Consider the following 23,059-nt stretch of genomic DNA (forward strand, 5'->3'; position numbering starts at 1 on the left):
ATCCGAATCAAACGTGTCTGTGTTTTAGTCATGTTAGCTAACTGAGGCTGTCCTGTGGATTTAGACTGTGAAGCTCAATCAAGGCCAAATAAAAGCTGGTGAAGTACTTACTGCTGGAGTAAACAAACAAAACAAATAACAATGTAAAATAAAATGTTATTGTGTGATTATTTTTAGAATTATTATAATTATAATAAATAATAAAAAATAAACAATTATTAATAAGAAACCAACAGTAAAAAAATAAAAAATAAAAATAAAAATATACAATAAGTATAATAAACATGCAATTTTAAAACATGCAAATTTATTCATTTTATTAAATAAAATGAATAAATTTTCATATTAAAAAATATTTTTTAAAATAAAATAAAATACATTTTATTTATTTTAATTTAAAACAAAACAAAACAAAGTCAAATAAAATGAAATGTTATTGTGTGATTATTTTTAGAATTATTATAATTATAATAAATCAATTATAAAAAATAAACAATAAATCAAAAAGTACAACAAGCTAAAGTATAATAAAAATGCAAAAGTATTAAATAAAATGAATAAATATGTTTATATAAAAAATAAATCTTTAAAAAAAAAAAAATATATATATATATATATATATATATATATATATATATATATATATATATATATATATATATATATATATATATATATATATATATATATATACACATTTTATTTAAAACAAAACAAAACAAAGAAAAATAGAATGTTATTGTGTGATTATTTTTATAATTATTATAATTAAAGCAAGTTAAAATAAAAATATAAAAATGCAATAAAGTATTAAATAAAATGAAAAAATGTTTATATTAAAAATGAATCTTTTTTATCAAATTAAATACATTTTGTTAGTTTTTTTAATAACAATAATAATAATAAAATAAAAAAAATAAAATAAAATGAGCCCAAGAAAACCAGCAAACCACAGCAGCCTAATGTTGGAGCAGTTAACATCCTTAGGCAGTTTTTCCCAGCAGGGAAGAGAAGCTAAAGCTCCTGACCAAACGTTCCCTGCAGACGGATACGATCGTCCCGTTAGGCTCATTAACACTTACACTGGCATTTCTGAAGCTGCTTCAGACGTTAAACAGGACCTTTAAGAGAGCGCAGAGGCAAACGGACTGTAATGATTGATCACATTAATGCTTTACCGCAATCTCACAACCACAACGATCCTATCATCTCTCTCTCTCTGTTTCTGCCAGTTACCAACCCTTGCTCTTTTCCATGCAGCAACAGTCAATAATCAATTTCATTTCAACTCAAAAGCCTTTAAATGTATTTTTCAGTCTGTTCAAAGCACTAATCTATCATATGACTTGAGCCGACCTGGAATATGCATCATATTATGGTCCTTTTAAGGTGTCTTTTGTGATTTCTGGAGCCTAAAATCTCTTTTTGTGACTGGGAAAAATAATTATTATATGAACTTGAACAGAGCTATTATTTTTATTAGCTATTTATCAATAATAATAATAATAACAACACAGTTATAAATAATAAGAAACTAAAAGTAAAATCAAAAATCTAAATAAAAATCAAAAATGTAAAATTAACTCAAATAAAATGCAATAAAGTATTAATTTGTTTTAATTTAATAAATAGTTTAGAAAAAAAAAAAATCACATAAAATAAATGTGCCCAAGATTCAAATAAAATAAAATGAAATTAAATAAATATTGGACAGTATAAATTACTGTTTACACTCGCATTATTATTATTATTATATTGTTAAGGGTTATTATTATATTTATAATTATAATAAATATATAATACATAATAAAAAATAAATAATTCTAAATGATAATAAATAAGAACCTTAAAGTAAAATACACGGCTCGAGAGGCTCAGGAACAGACGGGAAAACGCTGATGTTTCAGAGTGGAGTTACAGAAAATAACACGGATTAAACACTGTTTCTAAAGATACTCACCACATACTCAAAGACCAGCGTCAGGGTTTCCTTGGTGTGAATGATATCGTGGAGCAGCACGATGTTTGCGTGCTTCAGGCCTTTCAGCAGAGACGCTGCACACAAACACAACACACCAATCAATGCCCATGACTCTTATTTAGATATTTAATACATGGATTTAAATATGAAAAAGCTATAAGTTTAACTGACAAGAGGCTTTTCACTCCCAGATGTACCCTGTAAACAGAAAGCCTGCTGTGCATACAGTCACCGCCAATTAAAATAATTAATAAAATAGCTTCCTGTCTATTATTCCAGCTAACGACTCACACAAGAACACTACAATTAAAGCTAATCATCAATCCTCAGCAGTCAGCAGCAAAGCCTTCGTTTACATTGATGTTTTATGAGTGTGTTTGCCATATTTCTCAGATCAGACGTGGTTTTCTTCACATTACAAAACACAATGGCTGCAGATCACAGAAATCTCGTCAGAACGGTTTAATTTACTACAAAGACAGAGCGAAACACTTCAAGTGTGTTTGATGATGAACAGTGAACAGATTTGCATCTGTGGAAAATCAGACACATTTTTCAAGGGCAAAGCAAAAGCTCACATATTGAGCAAAACAAGGGAAATATGTAATAACTAATATTACATATTAACTTGCACCCAATCCTGAGCAGAACTATTGGTTTTATACGGCTTTTATTATTACTTTAGTTTTACTTATTATTATTATTATTGTTAGAATTATTGTTATAATAAATAAATTATAAATAATAAAAAACAAGCAACTATAAATATTAAATAAAAAATAAAAATGTACTACAACAAAAATATAATAAGCTTAAAGTAAAATAAAATGCAGTAAAGGATTAAATACAATATTTAAATTAAACAATACATAAAAAAAAAAAAAACAATTCAATTAAAATACTGGATAGTACAAACCCGATTCCAAAAAAGTTGGGACACTGTACAAATTGTGAATAAAAACAGAATGCAATGATGTGGAAGTTTCACATTTAAATATTTTATTCAGAATACAACATAGATGACATATCAAATGTTTAAACTGAGAAAATGTATAATTTTAAGGGAAAAATAAGTTTATTTTAAATTTCATGGCATCAACACATCTCAAAAAAGTTGGGACAAGGCCATGTTTAATAATAATAATAATAATTCATTACATTTATATAGCGCTTTTCTGCTTTTCTAAGCACTCAAAGCGCTCTACATTGTGAGGGGTGGTGTCTCCTCGTCCACCACCAGTGTGCAGCATCCACCTGGATGATGCGACGGCAGCCATATTGCGCCAGAACGCCCAGCACACACCAGCTTACTGGTGGAGAGGACACAGAGTGATGAAGCCAATCAGTGTATGGGGATGATTAGGAGGCCATGATGGTCAGAGACCAATCACTTTTACCACTGTGTGGCATCCCCTCTTCTTTTTATAACAGTCTGCAAACGTCTGGGGACTGAGGAGACAAGTTACTCAAGTTTAGGAATAGGAATGTTGTCCCATTCTTGCCTAATACAGGCTTCTAGTTGCTCAACTGTCTTAGGTCTTCTTTGTCGCATCTTCCTCTTTATGATGCGCCAAATGTTTTCTAAAGATCTGGACTGCAGGCTGGCCATTTCAGTACCCGGATCCTCCTTCTACGCAGCCATGATGTTGTAATTGATGCAGTATGTGGTCTGGCATTGTCATGTTGGAAAATGCAAGGTCTTCCCTGAAAGAGACAACGTCTGGTTGGGAGCATATGTTGTTCTAGAACTTGGATATATCTTTCAGCATTGATGGTGCCTTTCCAGATGTGTAAGCTGCCCATGCCACACGCACTCATGCAACCCCATACCATCAGAGATGCAGGCTTCTGAACTGAGCGCTGATAACAACTTGGGTTGTCCTTGTCCTCTTTAATCCGGATGACATGGCATCCCAATTTTCCAAAAAGAACTTCAAATTTTGATTTGTCTGACCACAGAACAGTTTTCCACTTTGTCACAGTCCATTTTAAATAAGCCTTGGCCCAGAGAAAACGCCTGCGCTTCTGGATCATGTTTAGATATGGCTTCTTTTTTGACCTATAGAGTTTTAGCCGGCAACGGCGAATGGCACGGTGGATTGTGTTCACCGACAATGTTTTCTGGAAGTATTCCTGAGCCCATGTTGTGATTTCCATTACAGTAGCATTCCTGTATGTGATGCAGTGCCGTCTAAGGGCCCGAAGATCACGGGCATCCAGTATGGTTTTCCGGCCTTGACCCTTACGCACAGAGATTGTTCCAGATTCTCTGAATCTTTGGATGATATTATGCACTGTAGATGATGATAACTTCAAACTCTTTGCAATTTTTCTCTGAGAAACTCCTTTCTGATATTGCTCCACTATTTTTCGCCGCAGCATTGGGGGAATTGGAGATCCTCTTGCCATCTTGACTTCTGAGCAGTGGTGGTCAGTAACGAAGTACCTTTACTTCGTTACTGTACTTAAGTAAATTTTTCAAGTATCTGTAATTTACTGGAGTAGTTTTATTTTGAGTAACTTTTACGATTCAAATGAACCGTTTAGAGCGAGTCTCCAGTGAACTGAACTCACAAGAAAGAACCGGGAGATCTTGTGAGCGAAAAGTAAGTTACAAATGTCGAATTTTAGGATTAATTATTGTAACTGAAAATCATATTTACGTCAAATCTGCTGTAAAGGGTGATCTATTTAAGCCCACTCAAATGCTTGAATGCAAACAGATCAATGACAGTGTCTCTATGTTTTAGGTCAAAAAACGAAACATTAAAATAACACAGATTAAATAAAGTAACTGATGCACGTTCATATTCCCCGCTGCTGCAACGTTAGCAGTTTTATTAAAATGCTACGCATCTAGCCCTATGTTTTATATTGTTTATCAACAGTATACATTTTTATATTGTTTAGATCAACTAGCCGAGTAGACATATATGAATGTTTATTTATAACCATACTGAAAATAAGTAAATATTGTTAGCTGATGCTAACTGTCTAGCTAGCAAGCTTGCTGGTGCCAAGTTGAGGAAATCTTTAGATATAAAGTCCAAATATTTTTATTCAACCAGATAGATTACATCTGAGGGAACAGAACATGGCAACTACAGTAATTATCAAAGTGGGAAGTGATGCCCTCTGGGGGCATTTGACCAGGGGTGTTTTTACACCACAGACAAGGTTTGAGAAGAAAAGAAAATCATTATGAAACTATAATTATATTGTCCTTTAAATGTTCTTCCTAACTTCAGGCCTTATTCTCGTGTCATATGTGACATTCTGCAAAACAACAAGCTTTAAAACATTTTTTTCTTACTGGTGAAAATTAGATTGTCAGATCAGTTTTCTCTCAGGTTCATTACAATGTAAGCTTCACAGTGAACATTACTACATCACTCTCGTCAACATAGGCCATATCAACAACAAAATATACATCTTGACTCCATATAGTGGTTATTTTGGGAAAATCACAGGTATTTTGAGCAGTAGGATTATAAAAATATGTGCTAATATCAAATTAAATTAAGCAGTCTATATAAAATTGCAAAATAAATCTATCTATCAGTACTTTTTTACTTAAGTACATAAAAAATGAGTACTTTTGTACTTTCACTTGAGTAAAATTGAAAAAGCAGTACTTTTACTTTTACTGGAGTAATATTTTATAATACGTATCTGTACTTTTACTCAAGTACTTGATTTGTGTACTTCGTACCACCACTGCTTCTGAGAGACACTGCCACTCTGAGGCTACGTCCACACAAAGCCAGATTTCTCTGTATCTGATCTTTTTTTTTGCCTCAAATTCCGTAAACACGGAGTCGTCTCAGGAAATATCTGCGTACACACAGAATCACTGAAACCGACTGAAAACGATGTAGTACACATGCCAGACCAATATGTGGCGCTGTAGTTCTGCCACAGAGATACACAAAGAAACAGAGAAGACTTGGACCATGTGCGTAAACCTTGCGCGCTGAATACAAACTAATACACAAAGCAGAAGATTTTTGCTTTAATAAAGTTAATGAGCTCAGTAGGTTCTGCAGCACGAGCACAGGCATGTAATCTGACATTGTTGTTGTTGTCGCTGTTATGTGACGTAGCAGTGTCTGATTAGGGGCGAGACGTGGGCTGATGACGTCATCGTTTCAGAAAATATACGGATTCGCCGTCCACACGAAAACGGCGTTTTCAAATTTATCCACCCTGGGACCCGGTTTCAAAAATGATCGGTTTCACTCTTCGAAACCGCCGGACTCGTGTGGACGAAACGCCTATACGGTAAAAAATGTATGCGTATACAGCAAAACGCGTCTTCTTGTGGACGGGGCCTGAGAGGCTCTTTTTACACCCAATCATGTTGCCAATTGACCTAATAAGTTGCAAATTGGTCCTCCAGCTGTTCCTTATATGTACATTTAACTTTTCCGGCCTCTTATTGCTACCTGTCCCAACTTTTTTGGAATGTGTAGCTCTCATGAAATCCAAAATGAGCCAATATTTGGCATGACATTTCAAAATGTCTCACTTTCAACATTTGATATGTTATCTATATTCTATTGTGAATAAAATATAAATTTATGAGATTTGTAAATTATTGCATTCCTTTTTTATTCGTAATTTGTACAGTGTCCCAACTTTTTGGAATCGGGTTTGTATAAATCACTGTGAATTTGCATTATATGTAAAACAGAAACCTGGACATTCTTCATTAAGCTTGGACATTCTCCTTTTATGTTTCAGAAGAAAGCAAGATAGAAATAATAATAATAATACAATTCATATTTTTTTATTATCCAAAGCGCTTTATAATAATTTAAAATTTAAATTTAAAATCATTTAAAATAAATTTTACACACAGAAAAAGGGAATCAGAAACTGTCTCCTAACACAAAATGTATAAAGTGTCAAGCTTCAAATAAAAGAGCAATAAATTAAAGAACAAATAGCTTTTAAGACTTTGAATCTTCAAAGGTTTATAAAAAATAAAAAGGAAATGCTGCTGAGGACAGTATGACTACTCCTCTACATATTAGCATGCAGAAAGAGCTGTATTCCTGCTAGATCTGCAGATCATTTACAGACTGAAGATGATGGAAATCTGAGAGAAATGGAGAAAGCATCGCAGCAGGGACAGGAAACGGCTCTCTGAGCTTCCTGTCTATTATTCCAGCTAACGACTCACACAAGAACACTGCAATTAAAGCTAATCATCAATCCTCAGCAGTCAGCAGCAAAGCCTTCGTTTACATTGATGTTTTATGAGTGTGTTTGCCATATTTCTCAGATCAGACGTGGTTTTCTTCACATTACAAAACACAATGGCTGCAGATCACAGAAATCTTGTCAGAACGGTTTAATTTACTACAAAGACAGAGCGAAACACTTCAAGTGTGTTTGATGATGAACAGTGAACTGATTTGCATCTGTGGAAAATCAGACACATTTTTCAAGGGCAAAGCAAAAGCTCACATATTGAGCAAAACAAGGGAAATCTGCATTACGTGAGTTATATACAGTGGTGTGAAAAATTGTTGGCCCCCTTCCTGATTTATTTTTTTTTTTTTGCATGTTTGTCACACTTTAATGTTTCAGATCATCAAACAAATTTAAATATTAAGATATCAAAAGGTAACACAAGTAAACAACATGCAGTTTTTAAATTAAGGGTTTTTTTATGAAGGGAAAACAAAATCCAAACCCACATGGCCCTGTGTGAAAAAGTGTTAAAACATAAGTGTGGTTTATCACACCTGAGTTCAGTTTCTCTAGCCACACCCAGGCCTGATTACTGCCACACCTGTTCACAATCAAGAAATCACTTAAATAGGACCTGCCTGACAAAGTGAAGTAGACCAAAAGATCCTCAAAAGCTACACATCATGGTGAGATCCAAAGAAATTCAGGAACAAATGAGAAAGAAAGTAATTGAGATCTATCAGTCTGGAAAAGGTTATAAAGCCATTTCTAAAGCTTTGGGACTCCAGCGAACCACAGTGAGAGCCATTATCCACAAATGGAGAAAACATGGAACAGTGGTGAACCTTCCCAGGAGTGGCCGGCGGACCAAAATTACCCCAAGAGCGCAGCGACGACTCATCCAAGAGGTCACAAAAGACCCCACAACAACATCTAAAGAACTGCAGGCCTCACTTGCCTCAGTTAAGGTCAGTGTTCATGACTCCACCATAAGAAAGAGACTGGGCAAAAATGGCCTGCATGGCAGAGATCCAAGACGAAAACCGCTGCTGAGCAAAAAGAACATAAAGGCTCATCTCAGTTTTGCCAGAAAACATCTTGATGATCCCCAAGACTTTTGGGAAAATACTCTGTGGACTGACAAGACAAAAGTTGAACTTTTTGGAAGGTGTGTGTCCCATTACATCTGGTGTAAGAGTAACACAGCATTTCAGAAAAAGAGCATCATAGCAACAGTAAAATATGTTGGTGGTAGTGTGATGGTCTGGGGCTGTTTTGCTGCTTCAGGACCTGGAAGACTTGCTGTGATAAATGAACCATGAATTCAGCTGTCTACCAAACAATCCTGAAGGACAACGTCCGGCCATCTGTTCGTGACCTCAAGCTGAAGAGAACTTGGGTTCTGCAGCAGGACAATGATCCAAAACACACCAGCAAATCCACCTCTGAATGGCTGAAGAACAACAAAATGAAGACTTTGGAGTGGTCTAGTCAAAGTCCTGACCTGAATCCTATTGAGATGCTGTGGCATGACCTTAAAAAGGCGGTTCATGCTCAAACCCTCCAATGTGGCTGAATTACAACAATTCTGCCAAGATGAGTGGCCAAAACTCCTCCACAGCGCTGTAACAGACTCATTGCAAGTTTTAGTGGGAAATCAGCAACACCTATATATATGTAAGAATCAGTATCATGGATTTGATCAGCTGTGCACTGACCATCAATCCCTCACTGCCCAAAAATTTAAAACATTAAAATAATAATAATAATAAAATTTTTAGAATTATTACTATAATTATTAAAAATAAAAATTGCATTATAAATAATAATAATAAATAAGAAAATGCAAGTAAAATAAAAAGTAAATATTCAAAAAAGTACAATAAACTGAAGTAAAATAAAACAAAGTATTAAGTAAAATAATTATTTTTATATATTAATAATTTATTAGTTAATTATTTTTATTGATTAATTCTTATTTATTTAATTGTGTTATTAAATAAAATAATTAAAACAAAAAAAATGAAAAAATAAAGGCATTTATTTGTTATTTTTTATGTATTAATTAAAATACAAAAATACAATAAAATAAAATAAAACAAAGTTCTTAAAATAAAATAAATTAAATTATTAAATTAAATTAAATTTAAATTAAAAATAATAAAATACTTGACTGTACACTTGCAGCATTTGACAAACCGAAGCTTGGATATTCTCATTTTATGTTTCAGAAAAAAGCAAGATAGAAAGTCAAACAGAGACATAACTACATGACATAATAATAATAATAATAATAATAATAAAAACCAACATCTGTAAGTATCATTAATAGATTTGATCAAAAGACACAAATCACATAAAATTATTAAAAATAAAGATATGAAAAATATAAAAATTTACTTCATGCTGACTGTCAATCCCTCACTGAGCAATGACTAACTTCAGCTCTTTTCTCATTTTCTAGCTCAGATACTTTTTTTATTTAATTTTTTTTAGACTGATTATTCACACAGAGCAGATTTATGAAGTCTGCTATACACATTTCTTGAACATGATCAGATTGATTTTGAGCAGCTCTTGTTTGTTTAATAAGAGCAGGATGTTGCTCATGATCTGTTCTCACACTGAAAATCATCCTCCACAAGAAACACATGCAATGTTGCCTTTGATTTAGTCAAAATCAGGCCTTAAGATCCCGCCTGTGCAGTCAGCTCACTAAGTGTGTGAACAGAGCGATTCCTCGTTTCTCTCTCATTCTGCGCACGTTCTGCCGGCCTCAACATCTCCAGTAATTGCTGAATTAGTTCAATGTTCAAAGCGTTTTTCTGATCCGCTCGGACCCCGGATGATCGGCCCGGATCACGCAGATCAAAAACACACAGCGCAATTAAAATGCAGAGAGATTCTCACACGCTTCACTCAGAACAGAGAGAGAGAAAAACACCTTTCAGGTGCCAGACTTTAACTTCCGTTTCTCTTTGTTATATGAATGCCACATAAAACACACATTAACTCTAGCAAGTAGGGCTGGGTGATTTTTCAGATTTTATCGATTAATTAAAACACTGTAAAAAATGACCGTTAATTTAACAGTAAAAGACTGTATAAATGCTACAGTAAAAACCTGTTAAATGGTTAACGGTAAGTACCCCTACTATATACGGTGAAAAACTGTATTGGACATTACATGTAATTTTACAGTAGTATACCGTTTTTGGAAGTGAAAAAGAACCTTAATCTGACATTCCCATAATTCCCTGCGCTACATTTCAAATTCAATGTTTTTAGTTGAAATAACTATGTTTCTTCTTATCAGTTTTGTACAGTAGGGTTGTATGTTATATCTAATGTTGTTAAATTAATGTGTATTGCATTATTTCAGTTTCACATGTGTCACCGTGATGGTGTTTAGTGTTTGTGTGAATGACACTGTGCACTTTCTATATATGTTAGTATTTAAAAGCTGCTTGTGATAGGCTTTGGATCATCGTGTGACTTTCTAATCACCGCCTGCTTTTGGTGGATATCAATGTATTACAAAACAGATTTCAGTACTTCAATAGGTTGGTATATTAACATTATATCAGTTAATGAAATTACGGTATTTAACTGTAAATTTAAGTTAAAACTATAAAACCTGAAATGTTGCTACCGTATTTTTTACGGTAAAAATGTGGCAACCACAGCTGCCTTTTTTTTTTTTTCATTTTAAATAAATTTCTAAATAATTTAAACAGTTTTTAAGTTCCCTGTTGTATTATTTTTTTATGATTATTTTACTTCCTTTTATGTAAAGCACTTTGAATTACCATTGTGTATGAAAAGTGCAATATAAATAAACTTGCCTTGCCTTACCGTAAATTTTACAGATTTTTTTACAGTGAATTTTGCCACAATTTTATTTTTTAGAAATTGAGGAACCACGATTTTGAATAGAAATATTATCAACTGTTATAATTAGACACCTTGACAATATGCCAGTGATAACAGCAAAGAGAAAAGAATGATTTAACCGCATGTGATTAACCGCTCTGTGAAGGACCATAAGTAGAATATATCGCAAGACACCGTTCATACAGGATGTGCTTTTGTGTTGATAAAGATTCGACGCGGCACTGGAATAGAAAAACATGCCAGAAGATGGGAGTGAACTTTTAATTTGAGCGCAGTGTTTTTAGAAAGCATTTTAATGCAAGAGACGCTGCAAGAGACGCGAGCGCAACAGTCAAACACATCCATGTTTACAACATGATAAACCATGTTAAACTATGAAAAAAACAGCGCAATCAAATAAAAAAACCTGTAAAAAACTACTACTGTATGTCTGATATTTGATGTTTGCATCATGGTGACAGACTGAAAGCTGCTGTTGTTTTTACATTTAGTTAATAATAGTCTACTGGTGTAATACCTTCAGTCACTTAGAATTTAATTGCCTTGACTTTTTAAAGCATTTTATTTCTGAACATATATAATATGTTCGTCCAGCGCTACTGGCAAGTGATGGAGAGATGGCTCACCTTCTCTAATCGCTGTGAACGGCGTTCCCTCTTCCTCCTGCAGGCGAATCACTTTCAACGCAACCAGCTTCCCGTTCACCCTAAAAACACACAACATCAACAGGTTTGATATTCATCTGTATTACAGGACTGATCCATAAAAAACAGTCCCTGTAAATCAAACTCTGAGATCATGGGTTCGATTCCCAGGAAATACATGATCTAATAAAAATGCATACTTTGAAATCCAATGCAAGTCGATTTAACACAAATAAATAAATAAATAGATAATATTACTGAGTGAAACCGTATATTAAGGGATCCAAAATATACAAAATATTATTTACATATTTAATTGTAATATATATTATATTATAATAATATACTGTTTCAAACTGTTTTTTTTATTTATGTATATTCAAACAATTTTATTATTTTTTTTTTTATAGATTTGTGTGCATTTGGCAGAAAAGCAAACTTTCTTAAATAATAAAATAAAATCTATCTACCTATCTATTTATCTAATTATTTATATGTATTCATTATATTAATTATATTTGATTTAACAATGCAATAATTTGCTGTAAAGGAATGATTTCATTTGCATTTAGTTTTATTTTAAAAGATTAATAGTTTATGTTAAATACTTTTTATGATAAAGTTATATTAAATGATAAAACAGAATTTAGAACACTTAAAACAAATAACAGAATTTGGAAAAGAAGACAATAAAATGAAATATACATATATAAGTGTTGCAATACATTATTATTAATTATTTTACATTTTAATAATTATTGCATTTTACATTTTTTGATATGAAAGGTTTTATGAATTCAATTTATTGACATGATTTTTGATCATTACAATTTAATTAAACCATTAAAACCGAATCCAGAAATAGAAACAGAAAAGCCAGAATCATATTGCATACATATGGCCCTGTATGCAATATGATTTTATCCAATTGACTATTATCCAAAGAATATTGTTTGACAGGAGGGATTGATGATGTCATCAGAAAAGGAAAGTCATTTCAGAGTCAGATCAAAACTACAGAGAAGCTGTTTTGTGTTTTTGTATAAAAAGCACTGATGGTTTGTGCTCATTGAGACCAGGAGCGAGTCTGAAGACAATAAACCGGGTCCGGGGTGATTTACTGTCACTTTAAGTCGATGAAATGCAATTTGGAGGCAGTGGAGTGAATCTGAACGCGCAGGTCATAATGAACTAACACACAAACACCATCATTACTATGAAAAACACTGACAATAGCGCACTATTCATTTCACGCTGGCTGGAATTTTATTTTCCAGATTTTCTCAGGCTCTGGTTTTATTACAGCAATATGAAGAATAATTTCATTCAGATTTCACATCGTAATAATTATCTGCCGCTGTCTTTGCTTACAGTTCCGTTGCTAAACGAGTCAAAGAGAAACACAGCAGGCACAAATAAAATTAACACCGCATGCAGTTACAGAGCAAACCCATACAATCTCAAAATAAATGAGGTATCAGATATCAGTAATTAAACAGACTGCAGCACATTCAACTGCAAAAGAGTAACTGCAGTTTAAATACTCAAGATGTCAAGTTTTATTTAATATTATTTACATATGCATTGAAATTGGTCTACTGTGTGTGTTTTTATATTTCAGTACACATGAAGTAGAGGTCCATTGATACTGTATTTTACTGATATGATAATGTGTTTAAAGAAAGGCATATAAAAGATTATTGTGCCGATAATACATAAGAAAAATCGACATAGTGAATATGTTAAATAATGTTCTTAGTCTTTCTTTCCAAGTCTTAAATTTTGATTTAAATTCCAGATACTGTTTATTGTATAACCAAAATATCAATTATAGCCAATGAAGAAAAAAAAGGTTTTATGAATAATGAGGGACTTTTTAATCATAAACAAGAGTGGAATACACAGGGACTCTTATTTTGAAATGTATATACTATACTACTTCCAGCTGCTCACTCAAAAAGATGAGAGAAATATGGGAACCAAATTATTAATAATAACAAAAAAAATGCATATTAAGGGATTTTTAATCATAAGACTGAATTATTTTGAAGTGCATATGCTTTACTGCTTCAGTTTTTCATCCAAAAAGGTGAGAGACATGAAATATGCATCTTACAACATATTCTAATATAAAAACATAATGTAAACACTGTCAATCATAAGCGATCGTTAAGCATAAATGTGTGCCATTCACTGATTGTGAACTGGGCACAAATCAAGCACAAATAAAATAAGTTTTATTTAAAGCCACAAAATCATTTCTGTGTAGTTTTGCATCTGAAACGACTTTGTTTTTCTGATGACATCATCAGTCCCTCTCATAAAACATCAATCTGTCATAAAGATTAATTCACCTCATAAACAGCCATATCAAATCAGTTTGACTTTCTCCCAAACTCTGTTTTCTGTCTCAATAATATTTCTGGATTCTGTGTTTTATTATTTAATTAAATTGTAATAATAAAAAAGCATGTCTAATCAACTGAATTCATAAAAATTTTAATATTTAAAAAATATTACATTTAAAGTATTTTTTTTTACAATTTTAACAATAATAGGGCCGTATGAAATTACTTTTTTTTTCTACATTACATTTAATTTTTCCCAAATTTGGTGTTTTCTTGTTTAATTTTTCTGGATCCCACGTTTTATGATTTAATAAAAAAATGAATTTGCTCAAACCAGGATCTGAACTCACTTGCTCTTCCCTTTGTAGACGGTGGCGTAGGACCCCTCGCCGAGCTTCTCCAGCTTCTCGTACGAATCTGTTTTCCCGAACTTTGGGCTCGTGGGCTGAAACAGAGAGAGAGAGAGCTTTTATTACAGGATCCTGTGTGCCGCCGCAGCAGATGTGAAGTCAGCCGGGGATTCTGGGTCAGATCCAGGATTCTTCCAGCAGGAACTCTCTGTATTAATGAGTCTGTGCTGTTTAACTGGAGCTGATGAATTGCTTCCTGTTAAACAGGAAATGAGCTCTGCAGGCTTTTACTGAGAGCGCTTTGAGTGCAGGTGAACTTTACTACAAAAAAACTCCAGTGGGTCTCATTCACTTACACTGCATGAATCTTAATGCTTTTATTCATGAAGGATGCATTAAATTGATCAAAAGTGACAGTAAAGACATTTATAATGTTACAAAAGATTTCTATTTCAAATAAATGTTTTCTTTTTTTACTTTCTATTCATCTGTGAATCCTGAAAAATAAATGTATCACGGTTTCTACAGAAATATTGTGCAGCACAACTGTGTTCAACATTGATAATAATCAGAAATGTTTGTTGAGCAGTAAATCAGTATATTATTATGATTTCTGAAGATCATGTGACACTGAAGACTGGAGTAATGATGCTGAAAATACAAAAACGTTTTCTTACACCTGGGCCACGTTCAGCCCTGAAAAAAACGGTGTAAAACGTTTATTAAACGGAAACGGTGGTGCGTTGAACACCCTGCTCTGATGACGCAAGAGTTGTAACTATGGCAGCTGAGAAGGCCATTCTTTGTGTTCTTTTTGAAGAATTTTCGGAGCCTGATAAAATCAGTATAAATACATTTTTAATGCTGCAAAATACTTGATGTTACAGTCACTGCCGTCCAGAATAAAAGAGAACATCCCAGTCGAGTGAAGGGATTTGTGGAAACTGTGGTTCCTAATTATTGTGATCCAACATTTGCCTCACATTTCAGGATGAAAAGACAAACATTTCAGGTGAAGGATAATCCACTTCTTACCTCCGAGACTGTGTTATGATCGATATGACCTTATTATTTTTATTGTGAGTATTAGGCTGATCATTATTGCTGATCACTGTTGTTGTGCTTTGATATTGTAATATTTACCATTATATAATCAGAGGAGCATAGAAAAGTTTATGAAAGTGTCACTCCACAATACGATAACAAAATATATAAATATAGTATTTTTATGTTACATTAATCAGTGTCTAGCACACCTTCCTAAGGAAAGGATCTGGACCAGAAGACATTGATATTTAGACAGACTTAAAGAAGTTCCAGATCTATACTTGTGCTCTTATTATTTCAGTTATTTTGCCTTTAATGTAAATAAACATGTGCAAACAATATACTTGCTCTTGTGAATTTATTTTGATGTTAATTACATTTACTTACAAATTCATCATCATCATGTTGTTATGCTATGTTACTATAAAACTCTGACGACAAACTGAGCTGCAGCGGACACATATTAAATTACTTCACTTGGTGTAAATGTAGTCTCTTTATTACCGCGTGGTTTATAAACACGTTTCTGCTGATTGGCCTGATATTTCTGACACACACACCAAACAAGAGAAAACATATCTCAAACCCCGTTGCACACCGTTTCCAGGAAACATGTCGTTCAACCTGGAAACCGCAGCAAAACCTGAATGTGGACCTGAATGTGCCCCTGGATTACACTGGTGACTCATAATTATTCATGAGAATGCCTGTCCTCATCCAATGAGAAGACGCTTCTCTTAATTATTCATGACAGCATTTGTTGATTTCCTATGACAGACGCTTCAGATTATGAGATCACCTACAGTAAATCAGAGTATGTGTTTAGTAAAAAGTCAAAATAAATCAAATTAAACAAAAATAAAAAGTTTACTAAAATTAATAAAATAAAATACACTACAATAAAAAAACAAAAACAAAATAAAACTCTTACAAAGAAATAATTAAAATGTATATAATCATAATATATATCATTAATAAATCATATAATCATTAATATTTTACATTAGGATTTTATTTCTTTTTAAGTTTCAGATTTTTTATTTTATAAGATAATTTATTTTAACAGTACCTTTTATGATTTAGTACATTTTTGTTTCAAAATATTTTATATTGTTTTTATCATTTAACATTATGTTTTTATTTTTTTTTAGAAAGTGTTTTATTTAATAGTTAAAACAATATTTTTTTTATATTTATATTATGATTTTATTAGTTTTTAGTAAGAGTTTTATTTAGATTTTTATTTTTATTTATATTATGGTTTTATTTGTTTTTAGTAAGTGTTTTTTAATTTAATTTTTTTATTTATTTAGCAAATGCACAGCGGCAGTGATGCTCGTGAAAACGCAGTGTTTCTTCAGTAATCAGGTTTGCAGCCTGACACCGATCCTCCGCAGCGATCGGTGTGAAAGATTAGCGGACTCTTCCCGGATAAGCGTTCGCTCCGATGCGGCTGTAACCGCAAACCCTGCGCGCTTTATCAACACCAGACACCAGCAGTCTCTAAATATCACCTCAGCACGCCTTTATTATCCTGATGGAGGTGTTCGGGAGTACAGGGGCCCTGTGGAGAACAGGTTTGAGTGGGTTTTCTGAGTAAGAAGGTCTGTGGGAGGATAAGGAGAAGGGTGTGCTGGGAAAGAGGTCAGGCTCTCTCTCTCTCCGCTCCTTCTATCTGGCCTTACGCTCATCCATTTTTCATTGGTGTGAATCAGCAAGTAAATGTGCTCGCGAGCTGCTTTCTTCAAAACGGCCACCTTCAGTTTTGTCTCTCAGGTCAAATGTGTCTTGCTTGCGGAGTTACATACTTTTTAAATTCCATTGAAATAAATATAGTAATTATACAAAATACTGTATGTAAGTTTTAACAAAGTGGGGTCTACACAAATAGATAATTAATCATTAATTAATGTAAAATCAGAAATAAATAAATACATTTCTGAATAAATAAAAGCTATTTGAGATATTGTACTTGTATATCTGCATGTAATATGATGAGTAACCAACATCAGAGAAGCGTGAACGTGAAAGTGTTGATAAATTATTGATATATTAACAACTTAATATTTTAGCTCAAAGGGGGAATCCCTGATGTAGTATGTGTTAAATAGTTCACTAAGACATGTCTAATGATCATTATAATAAAAATTAAATAAAATAAACAAGCAGAATCGCAGAATAAGCAGAGCTAATGAAGCTCTCAAACAATATCTACAAGTCAAGCACATGTTAGGTTTATAAATGAGCCGTTTGGAGGACGATCAGAGAGTCATGAAGTCTAATGATCATTATAAACGAGCGTTCACTCACGGAGCTGGGGCTGGAGTGACGGCGGAGTTTGGGCGACTCTTTGCCGGAGGACGAGCTCTTGGCGTTGATGCAGGCGTTGTTCTCTGAATGCACGCGCTTCACCTGACCGGCCGGTTTCTCGAAGGGGTCGAAGCCGCTCTGCGTCCGCTGCACCTTCCGGTCCTCAGGTATAGTGTCCAGGGGCTTGATGACCGAGTCCGATCCCTGGCAGCTGCGAGTGGACATCTTGGTGACACATATCTGAGAAGAAGAACGTCATCAGCACTGTCGCTTTCCACCAGGAATGTGCTTAAAACAAGATGCATTTACTTCAGAAGCAAAACTGTGTCGGAAAAGGATGACTTTCTTTTTAGAGTTCAGTTTATTTTTCCTTACTTTTTTTTTTGTTGCATGATTTAGCTTGAAGTAAATCTCATTTTAAGCATCTTTGCATTTTTAAAAATGCTAAATATATTTAAAATAAAACTTAAAATAAGAACAACAAAATATTGTTTGCAGTGAAAAGGCGGCACAAGTTGAGCTCTAATCTAATAAATTTATGCTCATGTTCATACAAATCCACAAGACAATCTTATGCAGTTCATACACCCTGAATAAATGAAATACTTGACCAAAATTATTAAAATTATATTATTAAATAAACAATTGTACAATAAAAAAATTTAAAATCATTACAATCTTTAAAAATTCAAATTCAAAATAAATTATTTTAAATTACAAAAACAAATTTAAATTAAATTACTTGCGTGAAAAAAATCATTAAAATAACATTAAAATTAATTCAAATATTTTAAAATGAAATGAAATCACTTGCTATAACCTACTAAAATCATAATGTAAAATTAAAATAAATAATTTTAAAATTAAAACAATTGCTGAAAATGAATAAAATCATTAAAAATTTAAACTTAAAAATAACAAATAGAACATTTTAAACCAATCATTAAAAATTTTAAATAACAAATAATTTCAATAAGTTAAAAAAAATGAGTAAAAAATATATCTAAATGAAACACTTACTATTAAATTAATACAAAAACACCTACAAAATATTAAACAAAATTAGAATTAATAAAATCATTTAAAAAGTAAAATTAAAATAATTTTAAAATAAAACAATTTACTGAAAGTTAATAAAATCATTCAATTAAATAAAAAAAAAACACAATTAATCAAATTACACTTAAAATTAATCAAAATATTTAAAAAATATAAAATAAATTTAAAGCACAACAAAATTAAATAAAGTGTGGCAGTGTGGCAAGAAAAATCATCATGCATGGTTTTGCTTGAAGTAAATCTCCTTGTAAGTATCTTTGCCTTTTTTAAACACAAAAACAAGGTAAAAATCCTTGTCTGCAGTGAAAAGACGTGTGAAAGTTGAGCTCTGATCGCTAAAGTCACGTCCACGTTCACACAAATCCACAAGACAGTCTGCTGGATTTCTTCACAGAGGTTTGGTGCGGTTCACACCCCTGCGAGGTTCGGACTTTCATCTCAGTTCAGACATCAATTCAGCTGCTGCATTACAGCCTACGGTACATTTCCATCACACACACCCACACACCCACAAGCATTCATCTGAAGAGCGTGAACCTACCGGCCACTCCATCGCCGCCGGACTGTGAGCAGCACAAAAGGCCCGGAGCAGCATGTCATGTCAGCGGTCTACCATTAAACATTCACGAGGAGCGTCCCGTGAACCGCCTCTAACCATCGCCCGCGGTTCACTTACATGGGCCGAGTTTCACCAAGAGTCAGAGAGACTCAAACAGCTCAGACTGACATATATCAACTTTCAAACAACTTCGTGGCAAGAATTGAGCTAAACAAATGATTCAGCTATGCCTTCTGGAAATACAACAAACACACCCACACACACATATACATACAGATACACTCACAAGTTTGGAATAATTCACTTTTTTTTATGTTTCTGAACAAAGCATAATATAATCTATACTGTATTCGAAAATACAGTAAAAATTGTGAAATATTATTCTAATGTAAAACAGCTGTTTTCTATGTGAATATCTGCTAAACTGTAATTTATTTCTGTGATCTGCAGCTGTATTTTCAGCATCATTACTGCAGTCTTCAGTGTCACATGATCTTCAGAAATCATAATAATATACTGATTTACTGCTCAACAAACATTATTATTATTATCAATGTTGAACACAGTTGTGCTGCACAATATTTTTATTTTATTTTTCAGGATTCACAGATGAATAGAAAGTTCAAAAGAACAGTATTTATTTGAAATAGACATCTTTTGTAACATTATACATGACTTTACTGTCACTTTTGATCAATTTAATGCATTCTTGATGAATATTAATATTAAGTTATTTGGAAAAAATCTTAAATAAATAAATTTAATTAAGTTTTACTTATTTTTTTAAGTTTAGCTTTTTTTTCTAGCTGACCATCCGGATTTCACAAAGGTATTCAATACGTTTTTGTTTTTTTATGTATGCAATTTAAGCTAGAGTAAAACTAGCTGTGATATAGAGTCTGAGAACTCTTCAGATTGAAGCTCCTGTTAAACAGAAACTCTGAAGTGAAACCAGGCGAGCTAAATGACGTTTTTCTCTGTTTTTCTTCCCGTCCTGACAGGCCAGTATTTGAAACATGACCTTTTGAAAATGAACAGAAACAGAGGCTTCGGAGCAGAACGGAGCCGCCATCACTGTCTCTGATCTCAGTGCTTCTGCATTAAACCGTCTGAACACCAAAAACCTGTGCATGGCTCTTTGTGTCTCTATTCTGTTCTCAGACTGCAGACAGACTCCGCCTCCTGAGCTATCAATCTGAATGACTCCGCCTCCTGTGCTGTCAATCAAACAGCAGACAGACTCCGCCTCCTGAGCTGTCACGCCGGATTCACACGGGGCGTCGGCATCAACGATTGACGGAGGGCGTGTCTGAAGCTTGCCGCTGACATGCCGTCATAGTGACTACAGCCAATCACATACTCTTCTGGTGTTGCATGAACGGGATTGGCTAGCGTCTGCGCCAGGGTATTTGCATAAGGTGATCTGATTGGCTGACGCCTGTGTTGGCGCTTGAAAAGTTGAAAAGTTTTCAACTTCTGCTGCGAGCAACGCCAGTGAAGCGACACGAGGGACCCACAATTCAGTTCGGCAACACTTGACGTCACTCCATTCAAAGTAAACGAGAGGTGTTGACGCCGACGTCAATCAGACTGCAGACAGACTCCGCCTCCTGAGCTGTCAATCAGACTGCAGACAGACTCCGCCTCCTGAGCTGTCAATCAGACTGCAGACAGACTCCGCCTCCTGAGCTGTCAATCAGACTGCAGACAGACTCCGCCTCCTGCACTGTCAATCATACTGCAGACAGACTCCGCCTCCTGCACTGTCAATCATACTGCAGACAGACTCCGCCTCCTGAGCTGTCAATCAGACTGCAGACAGACTCCGCCTCCTGAGCTGTTAATCATGTGTGAGATGTAAATGTCGTGAGCGTGTTTATTGTTCTAGATGCTCGAGACACGAGCACTAATTGAGTCTCAATCATCCCGGTTGTTCGTTCACAAACACGCATCAGGATCGTTTCATCATGATGCTTGTCATGTAAAACCACAGATGTTTTCTCATTTCAGTTGTAATTCCTAGCATTTTTATAATAAATAAAAATTGGATAAATAAAAATTGTGGAAAAAAAATACAATGCAAATTTAAAATAAATTACAAACAGAATAAAATGAATGAACATAAAATTTAGAAAAATAAATTAACTAACTAACTAACAAAACAGGAGACTCAAGAGACTCTGAAGGAGGAAACCACATCATATCTAGAGAACAGAAGCAGACACAAAGCGATGACTTAACAACGCCCCAACATCACTGCAGACAGCAAGCACCACTCACACTTACATTAGAACCTGTACAATCTAATTACTAACAGGCCCTAGGATTCTGGGAATCTAAGATACTACTACTGTGCAATTAAAGGTGAATTCTGATAACTTTTCATGCCGCAATTAGCCAAACTAATGCAACTGAGCCGGTAAACTAATCCAGATATTACAACATTAAAGTACCATCAGTTTCCTCAAGCTCTCATGGGCAAATAATCCAAAGAGAAAGCATCATCAGCTCTGACTCCAGAGCCTTTAATCCACAAACCTTCATTAGAGCTGCTCACAATCACACACAATGCATCTCATTACATCTGGATATTTTAGCCAGTTCTTATTTCTGTGTCTATTAACAGATTCACACACATGAACTAACCAGTCTGTGATTTCTCCACATCAAACAATACTAATGACATGCTTTTATTCCAGACGAGAGGAGACGGTCTGATTCACTGCTGATCTTCAAGCCTGACTGTACAGTATGTGGGATTCAGAGCTCTTAATAATGGAAACCGTCAACACTGAGCGCTGCCAAAAACACACAGACTCTGAGCATGAACAGAGTCATGAAATCAGTATCGGACACGACTCGCTCTCGTCTCAAACGCATCAGGAGCCGTTCTGAAAGCAAACTCAGCTGCGAAGCACATCTAGAACTGGTGGGATGCGCTCCAGACGGCATTCATGATGCATAAAGAACCGCCGACACAAGGAGACAGGCACGTCGGAGGATCTCAGTCACGTGCGGCACAGAATAAAAGCCTCTGAATACGGTGCAGAAAGATGCACAAACAGAAAATAAGAAGGTAAGGATAAAATAAATACAGATAAAGATCTATTTAAATAAAATGAAAAGGGTAAATAAGAATAAATAAATAAATCAATTTTGAATACTAAATATAATTTATAATTTTTTTATAAATTACTAAATAATAAATAAAGATTATAATTATATAAAATAATGATATTATATACATTATATTAAGGGAGAAAAATAAATAACTCATGGAAAGGAAACATGGAAAAACAAACAAACAAACAAGGAACTTTTGATTATTTGGGGCCACTGTAGATCATTTGCACACCACATGCTTCCTATTTAGAAAAAATAAAATAATAATAATTATATATACACACACACACACACATAACCCTGCCTCAATAAGTAAATCTTTTTACAGTCAATGAACACACAGAGCAGAGTTTGCCGACGGCGTCAGGAGTGTTACTGCAAAATAAATGACAGAGACTCCAACAAAAGACTAAAACATCTACAGCTGAGAAACAATCCTTCATATTCAAGAATCCACTGGGAAAACACTCCCTGATTACAGAAAACCGAGTAAAGAGGAAATCCAAGCCAAACAAGCCATGCAGATAGGAAGCCTGATAATGATA

At 33.9% G+C, this 23,059-nt stretch overlaps 1 protein-coding gene across 1 annotated transcript in view; it reads right to left on the reverse strand.

Annotated features, from left to right (window-relative positions):
• The window catches only part of cdk14 (cyclin dependent kinase 14), a 138,131-nt gene that overhangs the window by 68,081 nt on the left and 46,991 nt on the right, over window positions 1-23,059 (reverse strand). The window contains exons 3-6 of the mRNA XM_079429288.1: window positions 17,774-18,013; window positions 14,417-14,511; window positions 11,701-11,780; window positions 1,961-2,055 (exon numbers count right to left, since the gene is read on the reverse strand). Coding sequence (XP_079285414.1) covers window positions 1,961-2,055; window positions 11,701-11,780; window positions 14,417-14,511; window positions 17,774-18,013 — 510 coding nt within the window. The remainder of the gene's footprint in view (window positions 1-1,960; window positions 2,056-11,700; window positions 11,781-14,416; window positions 14,512-17,773; window positions 18,014-23,059) is intronic.

This window comes from Barbus barbus (assembly GCF_936440315.1).
Source record: "Barbus barbus genome assembly, chromosome: 12".
NCBI lineage: Eukaryota > Metazoa > Chordata > Actinopteri > Cypriniformes > Cyprinidae > Barbus > Barbus barbus.